This window comes from Eleutherodactylus coqui, chromosome 6 (assembly GCF_035609145.1).
Source record: "Eleutherodactylus coqui strain aEleCoq1 chromosome 6, aEleCoq1.hap1, whole genome shotgun sequence".
In the NCBI taxonomy this organism is placed as follows: domain Eukaryota; kingdom Metazoa; phylum Chordata; class Amphibia; order Anura; family Eleutherodactylidae; genus Eleutherodactylus; species Eleutherodactylus coqui.
In genome coordinates this window covers 169,712,021-169,727,204 of record NC_089842.1, presented here as the reverse complement: position 1 = coordinate 169,727,204, position 15,184 = coordinate 169,712,021, and the positions used below count along the sequence as shown (strand labels likewise).

Sequence of the window (15,184 nt, the reverse complement as noted above, 5' to 3'; positions counted from 1 at the left end):
GTACACAAAAATAAGAATCTTAAGCTTTATACAAATCAGAAAAACATACAATTGTGAACCTAGTCCAAAAATCACACAGAATTATATTCTAAAAATGGCTACAATATAGAGATCTAAGGTGTATTGGTCAGAACATGTAGGATTATCAAGTCACAGATAAATGTGTATGTTCAATATCTCCATAGATACATCACTTAATTAAAAGTATTCTGAAATTACAAAAGTCCTGAACTATATAACATTATGCAAGTATTAACAAAATATATTTATGTACAGATGGAGTAGGCTTTGTTGCACTAAACATCCTGCCATGTAAGTATTCCAGGAAAAGATGACCAACCTAGAAACATGGTCCACCATACAGGGCAGCAAACTAATTCCATCAAGAGTGGATGGCCAGTACTCTGTCTCGTCCTAAGGTAAAACCCGGGTGGCCAAGTAAAAACTGATTATAGCTGACTGGCAGTTCATTGAACGGCGCACGCGATATGGTTAAGGTGGCCATACACATTGGATAGGCGTATGCTCATGGTTGGACCATCATTGAATGGTCATCTGGTGAACCACCATTCTGTTGACCCAGCTATATAAATTTTAATACACATTATATGGTATGATATGAAAGATCTTTCACAGAATGATCTTTCTTGTATCGGATGATACTTTCAAACACAGTGACTTCGTTCTAGATGGTGTGTCATTGACTGGCTAAAACGACAAAAATTCGTTAAGGTTGCAATCACCCATTTTCATCAACTTTGGTCTAATGTGTTTGGGCACATTTGGGCTTTATGTAGAAGGTATCCACCAGGAACAGGTCAACTACTGACTCAACACATTCAGCCAAACTGCAAGAGAGAATAATCCCGCAACATTGGGCAGAGCAGAACCAAAAATTGTTCTTCCATATTACTTAATCTACTGTTGTTTATGGACAATTATCCAACCTGCCGAGTCCCTCTGAATGCCAAACTATTGTTATTTTTCTTCAATATGCTGCAAGACTTAAGGGCCATTTACACGCAACAATTAGAGCTCAAAATTTGTTCAAACGATGCCTTCTAAGCGATAATCGTTGCGTGTAAATGCTACCGTAGTTAGCTTTTCGGCCGAACGATTTTTATTTCAGCATAAAAACCATCGTTCAGCTGGGCAGCTGACAGCGGGGACCGCACGCTGTGATTCTCCACAGGAGCGCTGATAACATTGTTTTCAGCTGCTGTCCCGCAGGAGAACAATTGAGCTGTATGCAGATAACAGACCACTCCGCTGTTATTTGCATACATGGAAGGGAGCTTCATTTAAATGCAAATGAAGCTAATAAGCTACTAGTAGGCATTAGTGCCCATTAGTAGCTTTGCAAAATGATCGCTTAAAACTGTCACTCAAACTGTCTTTTGAGCGATCTTTGCGTGTAAATGGGGCTTGACTAACATTCCCTGACTACTGACTACACATATTGACTACACTGAGCCTTTCCGTCCTGGGGTTCTATCTGAATAACTGAAAATGGTATTAAGATGGAATACGGAAATGAACCATTGACTTTCATAAAATAAATGGTAACCAAAAGGTGCAAACTCTGTTCTGTTTGATGTGGATTCTGTTTTCTAGTATAGTCGACTAGGCTATAGTGTCCTCCTAAAATGATGGAAATGAATAGAAACCCTATAAAATGGAGACCAATGTTTGCATCTTTTCTCTTCACTTGACTAATTAGAAGGCAATTTTTTCATTCAAGGTTCCCGTCTGAACACAGTTTTAAGGTATTCCCATGGAAACCAGGGATAGAAAAGCACAACAAATAAAGGTGTTTGAATATAGGCTAAGTTGAGATATATAGAGAATTGCAAATTCAACAAGTCCTGTGCTCTGTTCAATGAAATGAATTAACATACCCCTGGAGAACACCTCAAGAAGTCATACCTGACTGTGAATACTAAATAAGACTGGATGATATGTGGTTAAAGAATTACCACAATTTCACTTTATTTGCAGAGCAAACAAACTAAAAACGGACATAGAAAATACATTTTTATTACTGAAAAACTAGAATGTGGTGGGCTACAGACCCCGTTGGTTGCTAATGGCTCTGGGGGGGGGGGGGGGGGGGGGAATATTGGCCTTGTTCATGTTTTTCTGCTGATCTTCAAATTTCCCTTGGGATGAACAGCGTTGAAGAGTTGGCCACCACCGTCCTCTTTAAAAAGAAAAAAAAAAAAAGAAAAATCTGTTGCGTTCAAGCTGAACATGTATAATAAAAGAGATGGTAGGAGTTCGGAAGAAACAAAAAAAGTATATTTTTTTCCAAAAACCAGCACCGCTCTTGCATATGGGTTGTGTTGGGTACTGCAGCTTAGTCATTTTCACTTGAACTTTTTTTTTTTTTTGTAGGGGGTGGGTGGGGTGCGCTCACATGTAGCAGATTTGCTGCGATTTTTCGCAGTCAAAAAAGAGATATCTGTATTTTTATGCCGATTTTGGTTCAAATCCGTAGCAGATTTCACCTGTTCAATTTAATTTCAGCTGAAGGAGCGAAATCTGCACTAAAATCCGTACCAAAGGATGCAGATTTTCTCCGCTGTGCTGTACGTGAACACACCCTTAAATAACCTTTCCAAAAGTGGGACCATGTGTTAAGCCAATCCAGTCAGATGTATCGAGTATAGATGGCTACATGCGATGATACCCAAAACACTCTTGCTGCTACCAATAGGCAGCAATAGAATGCTCTGGTGCACGTTGGATAAAGAACAAGTGCTGATCATCCCTTCGCAGCTGAATATGCATAGATTAATACATTTTACCTTTATTACTTGCCGATTTCACTTGACTCCTAGTGCAATGGGTGGTCAAGCACTCCTCGCTTGGTTTTAAACAATTTGGTCACAATGCACCTTTGATATAAAAGCATTTTCACTTTATTAATACTCAGGACAATAGGAATTTCCAGAATTTCTTTCCTTTTTCAGTAGCATTTTGAAGAATCACTTTTGATGGTAAACACAGTAGTTGAAACGAGCATCCAGTTCAGAATGCAGGCTGATGTTGCAGGCAAAAACAAAAAACACCTTCCCGATGGGAGGGGGGGGGGCTGGCATCGTGTCGTACAGATCTAATGTCCACAAAAACACTGCAACATGGATTTTTCTTTCCTTTTTAGTGAGTGTGTTTCCTAGAGGTAACATCCTCTTTTGCTGGAATACGTTAATAAATATTTACTATAAAATAAGGCAATGACTTCCAAACAGCTCAAACGGATTTGTCTCTGAATACAATCAGTACCACTCCAACACCGCCTTGTCCTGTTTTCACCGCTTATAGTGTTTTTTTCTTTTTAAATCTTTATTTCAAAATGGTCCAATAAAATTTGTAGGATAATAATGGCTAAAATATATATAATATATAGGATTTTAAAACAGCCCTGTGTTTGTGTGTCGCAGTGGTGTCTCAGATACAAACTAATACTGCTTGGGTTTTACATGGTCGTCAGTGTTTGATATACAGAGAATGCAATCTCGTTTTCAACATACGGCGCTGGAAGAACAAGCGTCCTTCCTCTGTATTCTCTATTGCAGTGGTGTGTGCTAGCTTTGACCCTCCAGCTGTGGTAAAACTACAACTCCCAGCATTTTACAACAGCTGAATGGCTGCAGACAGATGCTCTAAATGCAGTGTATGTGCAACCTGCAGCTGATGTAAAACTACATCATCCCAGTCCCTAACAGCCCATGACTGGGGATTGCAATTTAACTAGGGCCGCAGATTGCACACCACAGCCCTAATGCATACCCAATAGTCAAAGCAAGTGCCAGAGCGATACATATTTAATTTTATTTTATTTTTTTTGCAAAAAAACTCTAGCTTTTTTTTTTTTGCTACGGGTTACGTATTACAGCAATGGCGTGCAACCTGTAGCTGTGAAACTACAACGCTCATCATCCAGTGTTGTAGTTTTCATACCTCCACTCATACCCCAAGTAGTCAAAATAAGCACAAGAGCCTCTGTGTATATACTGTTCTTTGCAAGAAGCTCTAGTGATTATTTGGACTAATAGAGGGCACATTCTTCCCTTCAGCTAGTGTGTAATGCTGGGAGTTGGAGGGCTGCAAATGGCCACCGCTCTTATGCATACTGAATAGTCAAAGAAGCAGCAGAGCTTATTTAAAAAAAAAAAAAAATTAATAATATATGTATATTATATACACACCAGGACACAAAACTGTTACGGTGAACAGTTTTGCTAAGACATTCAAGCTCTGGAACAGATGTGCAAAAAAAAAAAGAAAGAAAGAAAAGAAATAAGAAATAATAGCACTACAAAGGAAAATGGTGTCCAGAGAAGGAGGATGTTCTGCAAATTCAGAATTTATGTTTTTTCTTTTTTTTTCACTTTTTTTTGTTTTTAACTATATAAATAGATTTATACAGTTTAGCAGAAAGAAAAGCTAAATTTAATAAGGGTGCCTGGATCTGAAACACTGTGATAATTTGCCCTATGATAAATACCAAGTGCCTGACAAAATGTGGGGAGGAGTTTTTGACACTGTAAAATTTTCATCAAGATCCGAGAAGATGTAAATAAACAATGATTATGTTTGCAAAGTTCTGAAAAGTTCATCTACTGTCCAAACTTTGGATTAAAGTCCATAGATTTGTTTTCTTTTTTTTTGTCTTTTCCTTACTTAAGACAGTTATATACAGTGCTGTTGTAATAATGAAACAAATGTTATCTACTGTAAAGTTGCACAATACAGAAAACTGCTGCTCCATCTTCTACTACATACATGTGACTCCACAGGATAAGGATGAAATCATTTCCTTTGTTAAGTCGGGATGATGCCGTCGCTCCTTAGACCTCTCTTCAATTCAAGGTCCTCTAATTTTTTCCATAGTTCTTCGCGTTCCTTTTCTTTTTTCTTCTCACTAGCAAAGCAGAATAAAAATCTGGAATTATTTAAAAGACACTAAAAATATATAAAATGCACAAAACATCCTGGCGATTCCCTCTTTTGGTTTATACTTTCTCACGTATTGCAATGTTAAGCCCCATCCCTCACCTTAAAAACACATTTTCCAGGAGTTTTTAAAATATTTGCTATGAGCTATGGGAATGAATAAATGATTAAACAATGCAGTAATTAACTCATTAAATGCCCCCTCCCTCCAGTTCTGGAAGCCCCCGCAGGGGGTCATGGCCCGTTTCCCCTTTATGTGACAGCTGCAGTCAAGGACTAGACTCAGTAGTTGTGATAGGTACATAGCAGCATCACCACTGAATCCAGTGACTGGCATATGTCTGCTGTGGGACCTTCCGGGACCGGAGTGATGGGATATTTAATGGGTGCGTACAAGAGTTGGTTTTTTTTTTACGACAAGGATTAGAATGCAATAATAATAGTTAGCTTGTAGAAAAGCCCTTGGAAAAATTTAACAGAAATCCTGCAGACAATCACTATGGACAAGGTCATTACTAGAGATGATCGAACGTGTCCGTAACGGACACTTACGCACCCGGACACCGGCTTTCCCGAACTCTTCAGTGTTCGGGCGTAAAGGTTCGGGGGCCGCCGGGGGGCGGGGGTCGCCGTGGCAGCGCGGGCAGCAGCAGCGGGGAACAGGGGGGAGCCCTCTCTCTCTCTCTCCAAGTTTTGGAATGTTGTCAACCTACATGACCCAGATAAATGTGCCGACAGATACTATTGATGTTGACTGACCCGACTGGACAGATAAGTTCTCGCTAACAAGTTCTAACATTTTCCTTCAGGTATGAGCACTGCCACTTGGGTCTAACACGCACTCTTCTCTCACAACCTTCTTAACATGAGCGGACAGCGCCTGTTGGGCAAGGTTCTGTTCTTTTGTTAAAATGCAGCTAGGGCTTATTTTAGGGACGGACAGTAGGACTTCCTCTGTGAAAGTTGCATTGCACAAAAACTGTGATTTCGTGCGATGGAACACAAAGGAAGGCTCCATAGGGAAACATGGGCTACAAAACATTGCGAATTGTGGCTGTCTAGAGAATGCTACGTTTTTTTCACTCGGAATGTAGCAGCCTACAAAAGATCGCGTGAATGTGAAGGAACCCATTGGGAAGCATGGGCTTCACATACATGCGATTTGTAGCGATGTCGCATCACGAGAAAAATCGCACGCAGCCTTAGGTTGCATTAACTTTGGTTCTACCATCCAACTGCACTGGCCAATTACAGCAGACTGCAGTGGTGTAAAGGTCCGCAGTAGCTACATGACATGTCACTAAGGAAGCAATGACACTGCACCCTAGTCAGCACAGCAAGACGAGGGAGAGCAAAAGTCAATCCTATTACTCCTGACAGAAGATAAATTCCCCTAACTGGATAAACCCTCAGCCACCATTAGCGCTGACTGGCACTCTACATAAGACAGCCCAGGATTATGTCACATACAATTACTATAGGTCTTCTATCTTCCAGGAATGCGATTCTGTGGTTTTGAGAAATGTTCCCTACTCTTGACAGTAGCTTATTGTTCCCGTACTTGTGACACTATCTCCTTACATACACGCATGTAACACAGTTAACAATTGTCTAATACTGGTTTGGCAGAGCACCGCTTCTGTCCCGTCAGATTAACCCATGCCTCATCTCTCAACATGTTTCATATCACGTACGCAGCTATCCTGGTATGAAACTGCTATTGGAGCCGTCTTCCATCTTAAAAAGTGACAGATCATCACTAAGATATGCCATTAGTTGATGACCGGGGGTGTCTGTCCATTGGGACCACCACTGATCCTGAGAACAGGCCTGTGCTAAGGTCCTCACACAGTTGGTGGCTGGGTAGGGTGCTGCGCAGGGACACATTAAAGGGATTGTCAGAGTTATTTAAACTACAGCTAAACAGATCCCCTATGGCAAAAAAAAAAAACAGCTGATGCTCCATTGCTCCCCGCTGTGTCCTGCGCCGCAGCAGCCTGTGTACGCAGCGTAACAGGTGGGTGCAGCCAATGGCAGAGCTCCGTGATCTGCAGTTTAGCTACAGTGTAAGGTCTTCTTTATACGGGCATACTTGTGCGTATAAATCTACGAATGCAATATGCAGTGAATAGAATCTAATGATTTCAATAGGTTTGTTCATACTTCCGTATTTTGCACACGCGTTTTTGGTCACGAAAAAAACTAAACAAAACTGCGACATGCTCTACTTTTCTGCACATTAATGCACCAAAAGGTACCCACAGGACTCAATGGGGGGAGGGGGCAGAAAGTCCATGTAATACGCTGCGTAATTTTGCTGGGGAAAAAAACATCTGGAACTCGAGGAGAATTCGCTATTTCAAGCAGTGCGTCTGTTTGCTGTGTGCAAATGAACATGCCCTGCAGGTAGAAGAAGTACAGTAAAATACACCAATGGGCGCACAAAAAAGCCCTGTTTGGGGCGCAAAAAGGTTGCGCTGAGGTGCTCACAAATGCGCACACACTCGTATGAAGGAGCATTAAATAATTCAGGCAACCCCTTCAAATCACCCCCTACACTGAATTAGTATCATAACATCCCGTACTATATTACATTATGTATCCTACATGGTAAACACCATTAAAAATAATCCAAAATAGCCATTTTCAGTTCATCTCACTTCCCAAAACAGCAATAAAAAGTAATCAAAAAGTTATATATACCTTGAAATCATACCACAAAAAAAAAAAAAAAGATAGAAAAAAAGTTATTCTGCAAAAAATAAGCCCTCTACCAACGGGAAAAAAAAATGTTCTGGTCTTGAAATGTGGCGCCATGCAAAATTTTTGTTAACAAAGAAAAAAAAAGAAAAAGAAAACGGTTCTATTTTGCAAAAGTAGTAAAACACAAAACCTCTAAACTCAGTGTTGTTATAATCTTAATGATAGAACTAAGTTAGCGTAAACTTATACCACATGGTGAATGTCGTAGAAATATATCCTAAAGAAGAAACTATGGTGAAATAGCTATTTTTCCCATTGCCCACCAAAAAAAAAAATTGCTCAATACTTTTTATGTATCTTATATAGGTTCCAGTAGAAACAAAAACTCATCTTGCAAAACACAGGATTTTATACGGCTACACTAACAAAAAAATACACTGCTGGAAACCCAAAATGGAAGTAAAAATTAGTTTGTCACCTTAAGTGCATTTTAACCCCTTAGTGACATGAGTTCCGCAGCAAATTATTTACATGAGAAATTCCGCTTGGCAACATGACCTTTTAAGAAGAATTTTCCAATTTTGACGTGACTGTTAGGGGCTTACATGTGTGTGCAGCACTAAGCCGACACTGCGGCTCCTTAATTCTCACGTTCGGCGAGTATACCAGTAGTCAGATCCCCACCAATTAAGATAGAGATGTTGCCATCACATTAGAACACGGGGAAAGCCCTCTAATGTGGAATATGAAAAATTATTTATGTCTTCAAAACCTTAACTCATGCCTACCTACAGGGGGCATTAATCTAGAGAAAGACGCAAAGCTTACTAACAACAGGCCAGAGATATTTATGGTGTTACAGCAAACAAAAAGGTATTCCTGGAAATCAGTAAGAGTGAAAATGTAAGACGACCGCCACTAGGGGGCGCATACATACTGAAAAAAATAGCCTGCAATTGAAAATATAACTTTTAGTAAAAAGAAAGTCCACCTTCATAGGTATGGAAAAAAATCTTTAGCCTTTATTAATATTCAGTATCACAGCATAAAATTTTACTAAAATTCCTATAGGATATCGTGAAGGACTACACAAACTGCCCAGGATGGCTACATAGCCGAGCCACAAGGATCAAGTGTATGCAGGAAAGAGGGTGAGCGTTTGTTTATTCTTCATAATTGAAAAACTGTTAAATGTACAAATGGAAAGCGTACCTCTGGTCAGTAATAAGGGCCAACGGTGTACATTACTTGACTACGCCAACATCATAGGATGGATCACTCATCCACTTATTATATAATCATCTAGAACTATTCGAGCATTAAAGGGGTTTCCCTACAACTTGAAATTGCTTCACAGCCCCTTTATCCTTCCTGATCGCTGCTAACCAGGACTGCTGCAGCCAATCGCTGCCTTTTGAAGGTCCCTGCTGTGGTCAGTGATTGGCTGCAGCAGTCACAGACTGCAGGACCTGTGCTCGTTGGCTGAATGCTCAGTGGCTACAATTCAAGAGGGGTGGTCTCTAAAAACCTTTAATAGCCTATTATTCACTTTCCCTAATTTATGGCATGTCCAAAAGTAAAAGAGTTTTGTTATAGCTGAAAACCAGTAATAAACTGCCCCCACCTTTTTTTGGATGATGTCTGCAGGATTTTTTTCCAGGCGTCTTTATTTACACAAGAACAGCATGCGTGTTTCTATTGCACTAATTATGCCATCAGAAATACCTGAACTATTAGATCAATTACGATTCACTTATCAGTTACAAATGGATCTGTCATACCTGACATGGCTCCATTAAAAGCAGAAATCATGAGACTAGTGTGAACAGGGCCCAACGCATAACTGTATAACTATACGTTAGTCAAGTCAATGCAGCACAGAAAACCAGCAGAAGCTTTCAGTGCTACAGACAAGAAGAAGCTATAAAAAGTTACCGCTGGCGATCTGACTTGTAAGTGGCTGTTAGTTCATCAAACAAGGTGCTGTTCATCTCCATAAAAGCTTTTAACACGTTGTAGACGAGAGCGACGATCGCCCTGGGGGGAGAAAAAGTTACAGATTGTGAGAAAACAGGTGGAAGATACAACAGAAAGCATAAGCTGGCTTTAGTCTTAGGATACAGTAGTTGCATAGCTGATCATGGTTGTGACTGTGCCCACAGGTAGGAGGACCCAAAAACCAATGCAGTCACCCTGTGCACTGGCAACACGGCAACTGCAGTACTTTCCTCAATAAGGAGGCTATTTTGAGTCATCCAGCCCAAAGAGGCAGCATCACTATAAGGGGGGGGTTCACACAGAGCGGATTTGCCGCGGAAATTGCGTCAGCAAATCCGCCTGCGGCCGCTAATCTCGGGATTAGCCAGCCATGTGGACGAGATTTCCCAGAAATCTCGTCCACACGGGACGGCCAATCTGAGCGGTTAATCCGGCCGAAACCGCTGCTGCGGCGCGGCTTTGCCGACAGCAGCATATCCATTCTTTTTTTCTTTCCGTTGCGGCCGCGCTCTCCTCTATGGGAGCGCCAGCCGCAGAGGAAGAGCGAGCGGCCGGGCCGCTTCAAAGCTGCCACGGGTTTTTTCGCGGCGCTTCTCCCGGCGGAAATCCGTCCAGTGGGAGCCCAGCCTAATACATTTAGTCACCTGGCTACCACTTTAAATTGATTGTGCCATGATTGCAAGTTGTCCCCTATTCATAATGCAGGATATAACTTGCGGATTGGCAGGGGTCCAACTGTTGGAACCGCCAGCAATCCCGAGAACGGCTCCCAAAGTGCGAACATGCATGTTGCAGTTCCGTTCTTTTCACAGTAGCAATCTAAAGGATCAGTGAAGAGAGATTGGAGGGGCGATTATACTGCAAGAACATTACAAGCCGAATCACAGAAATTCTATGCATCCGAAACTTGTGTACTAAGAGGCCAAAAGTCCACATAATTATCATATTTTTACTCAAAAGGGGGTCTTTTTTTCAGCCGTGGTATTACAGCTCAGACCCTTCATGGGCACGAGACTAGCTGCAATACAAGATTGTCGCTGTATCAGCGAACCCCACTTTCGAACTTTCTCTTATATTTTAATATTGTAGTATTTGTTAAACTGCTGGTGATCCCGCAGCGAGGGCATGGACTTCCTTGAAGGATGTCAGCAGCCTGAAGCTTTCAGTCTAGCTGTCATAAAGCAGTGCACCTTGTTTCGGGGCTGCTAGGAAGCTGCAGCACATTGGATTCCTAAATGCCTCCAATGCTAGGCTGCAAATTCATCCTATGAAAGCATATTAGTGGATGGCACAGAATGTCATTTATGGCTTCCTTACCCCATGCAAAAACACTGAAGCTGCAGTATATTTGTGCTGTGACATTGTGTAACGTAAGATGACAATAAGGGCTCCCAGAAGATAAACAACGCAGCAAAAAGCAGGGAAAAAAATTCCACTTACGGATTCCAGTGTTCTTTAGAAATCCTGTACAGACTTGCAAACATTATGGGAAGGATCACATTTGAGTTCTCCTCTATTAAGCTCATGATATATTCATTATTCCAATAGTATAAAGCTCGCTCCGCCACCTTCAGACAAGGAAAAGAATTCATGTTACATTGACCAGGAAAATAGTGTTGTGTACAATAATGATTATAGGGCACTCCAAGAACTTCTTCAATGGTGAGCATTATTGTGATTGCTGGAGGACATGGCGAAGAAAAAAGGAGGCAGAGAGAATCCCACAGTCAGAGCGCTAAGGCAGCAGAAGTGCAGCTCTCGCTCACGACCTGAAGGTTGCGAGTTTAGTCCCCGCATGATTCAGGTAGCTGGCGCAAAGTTGACTCAGCCTTCCATCCTTCCGAGGACAATAAAATGAGTACCCAGCTTGGTGGGGAGTAATAAAGAAGTGAAGAGGGGAAGCATTTAGAGGTTGGAGGACGTGCATGTATAACACATTTATGGCACTGTCTGAAATGGTAAAACCCCTTTTACAGGTTCAAGTTATGAAATATCATCTCGAGGGGTTCCGAAGAAATTTAACTTTTGCCAATGAAATTAGGTTGAGAACATGGACACAGTAAATCTCATTTCTGGCATTGATGGAACCTGCTAGGCATCTGCGTACCAGAAATTCTATATTTGGCTGCTACAGTAAAGTACATAAAACTGACTTTATAATGGTAGACCCAAATCTGCTACTGTAACTATTTTCTTATTAGACGATAATCCAAATTGCCTCTTTCAGCCTTCTGCTTCTGTTCAAGAGAAATATTACGTTACATTGTATTTCCACAGTAAAACCAAGTGCTGGATTATCAGACCTATGGGATGTAATCACTGTACAAGATGGGAGTAACTCCCAAAAGGGTAACTAACCTTTCATAAAACTATTTATATTTATTTAAACTATTTATCACTATTTTACAGTGAAAAGTCAGACGTCTCCATCAGTGGGATCATGGGCTGAGACCTCATTTCACGGATCGGGTGAGGTCTCAGCTTCAGGTCTCCACTGATTACACTTCTAACATAACTTACGCATTGAAAGTTTTAGGAAACAATTAGTACACTTCGAAAGAAATTTCACTGTACTTTGTTAAAAAGGTTATTTTCAACAATAGCTGTAGCAGTGACATGCTCAAAGAAACGCTAAGAATCCCCTCTAAGGATCCTATTTTACCACCTTTAAACGGCAACTGTGGCACCCTCTCATAATTCCTGCACATCGCACTGACAGGCAGCGCCGCCATCCTCCACCCCGTCTCCCGCACCTCATACAAACCAGTACTATTTTTATGCTATTTGACAGTGATAATTATAATCTGTCATCCCCGTTTGAGAAAATGCTTAATACAATAGCACACAAAGACAGAATGGATGATTGGTGTGACTCGACGGGTATCATTCTTCTTGTAAAAGAATGAGCACCATTCTAGCAGGTCACGTTCTAGGCTCTGTAATATGTGACAGCTGGTCACATATTAAAGGGAGCCCGTCATTAACTATAAAGTAATCTGTTACAAGACTCCAGGAGAAAACAAGGTATAATTGACAATTCACGATTTGCCAGAGGCAATATAACCCAAATTATGGTATCACTTTACTAAGGTGGTCCAATCTTTATTGGTATGCATTAAAAAGGGGCATCTAAAACCCCGTGTCCTCCACATGCTGCTCTGGCAGATATTAGCTATATCCCATATTTCCTAAATAGTATATAAAGAAGAAGAAATCCTATCTCTTATTGAGCATTAGCAGAAATTGTAGAGCTTACTGAAATTAAAAAAGCAATAAACAGACACCCGCTCAACATGTTTCACCACCTACGTGCCTCATCAGGGGTTATTTTAACCCCAAACACCTGACAACGCCATCCATCGCATCCTGGCATGGTTTACAGTATAGTACTCTTTCTTCGTGCAGTGTTTTTATTTTTGGGTCTTGTGCATCAAATGGGGCTAAACTATATTATTATATATGTTATATTCAGGGGTGCCAATAATGTTGACCACAGCTGTATTGTTTGTGTGTAGTAGCGTAGAGACCGGTAGTTGTCCTCTTGTGAAGTATCTACAATACACCTTCCAGAGATCAGGAAGAACCACCTCTCCATGGATATCAAAAGATGTGGTTTAACTTTTTAAACCAAAAAAAGTGACTAATGTGATCACCAGACAACTGCCATGATGTAACGGTGGCTGGGAAATGGGTAGATCCTTTTCTTTTTAATCTTATGGCTAGTGAGCTCACCTGGAAATGAGGGCTGGAAACACACTTAGAAATCTGTTTAAACAAAGGTTCCTGGATTTTGACAAACTGTGATGGTTCAATAACATCCAAGATCTCCTCCAACTCCCCAAGAAACATGACCTGGAAAACAGAATAACGGTCAAGGCTATGATATTGCTTTCAACTACAGCCAGGCCAGAAACACTTTGGGGACAATGTTTTTATTGCATTGGCTGTATTATGGAGTAAAAACGTATCTGCATTTTTTATTTATTTATTTTTTAAATAAAAAAAACGTTGGTCCAATTGCATTCAGCAATTTATATGCATTCCAATACACAGCAAGCTGCTGAATACTGTTCAGAGTTAATACTATCAAGTAGGTTCTCTGATGGCTCAGTCTACAGGTCCTTCCATCTTCTCCAATGCTAATCCATACAGTGAGCTTGCATTGTTCATGCTGGTGCAACATAGCAATATTCAGCCTTAGGCTGCCTGCACACGGGCGGGTCAGATGCGGCTGCGAGGATTCTCGCCACGAGACCCGACCCGAGCGCCTGCTGAGAGCAGCGTGTACTTACCCGTGCCTCCGGGTGTTTGATGTGCCGGCTCGACGGGCAGCCGGCGCATGCGCAGAACGGAGCCGGCGGCCGGGCAGTGACGTTTCTGTGCGGGGCTCTGCGAGCCCTGCAGAGAAAAGAGCATGACGCAGTTTGTTTGCCGCGCGAGATTTCGCGAGGACAAACCGTGGGCATCTGCTGGAATTTCCGCCCGTCTGCAGGCGGCCTTACATTAATTTACTCAACTTAACTATACTATCCGTAGTATGGGCTAATAGTAAAGACTATGGGGGTGCTTTACACAGACCAATAATCGCTCGAGGGACTGTCAACCCTTGTAAACACAGGACCAGACAAGGCAAGTGTGAGAATGGCTCAGTTATCAGAGCTGTTTGCTTTTTAGCTCAACTAAAAAGTGACTATTGGACGTGTGTAGAAAGTCAGTCATCTATGAACAATTGCCTGTTTACTCAGAATGGAGGTGGGCGACTGGAAGAGATCTCGGACGCTCCACCTCCATTCAGTGAGCGATTACTACTGCTGTGTGAAAGCACAGGAGCGATCATCATTGACGGAGGATGTTCCATGTAAAGTAATCCCTAACCTGCATTTACACGGTGTAACTTTTTGCCAGATATTCTGTCCATATCCATAGCTGAATCCACACTATTAAATGCTATGGAATTCTGTGCTGTAGTTTGTAGAGCACAGTTAACCACAACGAACTTTGAAATCCTAGAGAGATCCTAGACAAAATGGATTATCTCAAGATATCAACTTACTCTCTTCTCCCCAGTATAGAGTAGAAGTGTCGGATTGATGGGGATTCTGACTGAGGATCCCACCAACCACAAGAATGGGGTTCCTATGCCCACTGTATGAATGGAGCGACAGCGAAGCATGTGCTGTCACTCCATCTCGACAGGACTGTCAAAAAGAAACCAAGTACCGTGCAGAACGATCTCCAGCAGTGCCATAGAGGGGGCATAAGCTGATATCTTGGCATTGCCTCTTTAAGAAAAAAGGCCAAGGTGAGGAAATAAATCTGAGTGCAAGAGAAATGCCTGGAAGATGTAAGCTTTATAAGACATGATGAGCAGCCATAGTCTTACAGCGGTCACCTACCTCTTTTTGACTACATGTTTTTGGCCAAAACTTCATCAATCCTCTAATGACCTAATAAATAAAATATGAAAAACTTATGAGCCAAAGACTGGGGAAAAAGTAATTGAATTCTGATGCAAATACACAAC

General features: G+C 41.5%; 1 protein-coding gene across 4 annotated transcripts in view; it reads right to left on the bottom strand.

The window, feature by feature from the left end:
• Nucleotides 1-2,898: 2,898 nt before the first annotated feature.
• PPP2R5E (protein phosphatase 2 regulatory subunit B'epsilon) overlaps nucleotides 2,899-15,184 on the bottom strand; it is a 93,415-nt gene continuing 81,129 nt past the window's right edge. For 3 of the 4 annotated variants that reach the window (XM_066608190.1, XM_066608189.1, XM_066608192.1), the window contains exons 10-14: nucleotides 15,057-15,107; nucleotides 13,393-13,512; nucleotides 11,101-11,228; nucleotides 9,598-9,699; nucleotides 2,899-4,927 (exon numbers count right to left, since the gene is read on the bottom strand). In XM_066608190.1, coding sequence (XP_066464287.1) covers nucleotides 4,828-4,927; nucleotides 9,598-9,699; nucleotides 11,101-11,228; nucleotides 13,393-13,512; nucleotides 15,057-15,107 — 501 coding nt within the window. In that variant the 3' untranslated portion in view covers nucleotides 2,899-4,827. The remainder of the gene's footprint in view (nucleotides 4,928-9,597; nucleotides 9,700-11,100; nucleotides 11,229-13,392; nucleotides 13,513-15,056; nucleotides 15,108-15,184) is intronic. The other variant, XM_066608193.1, reaches the window with a different exon arrangement.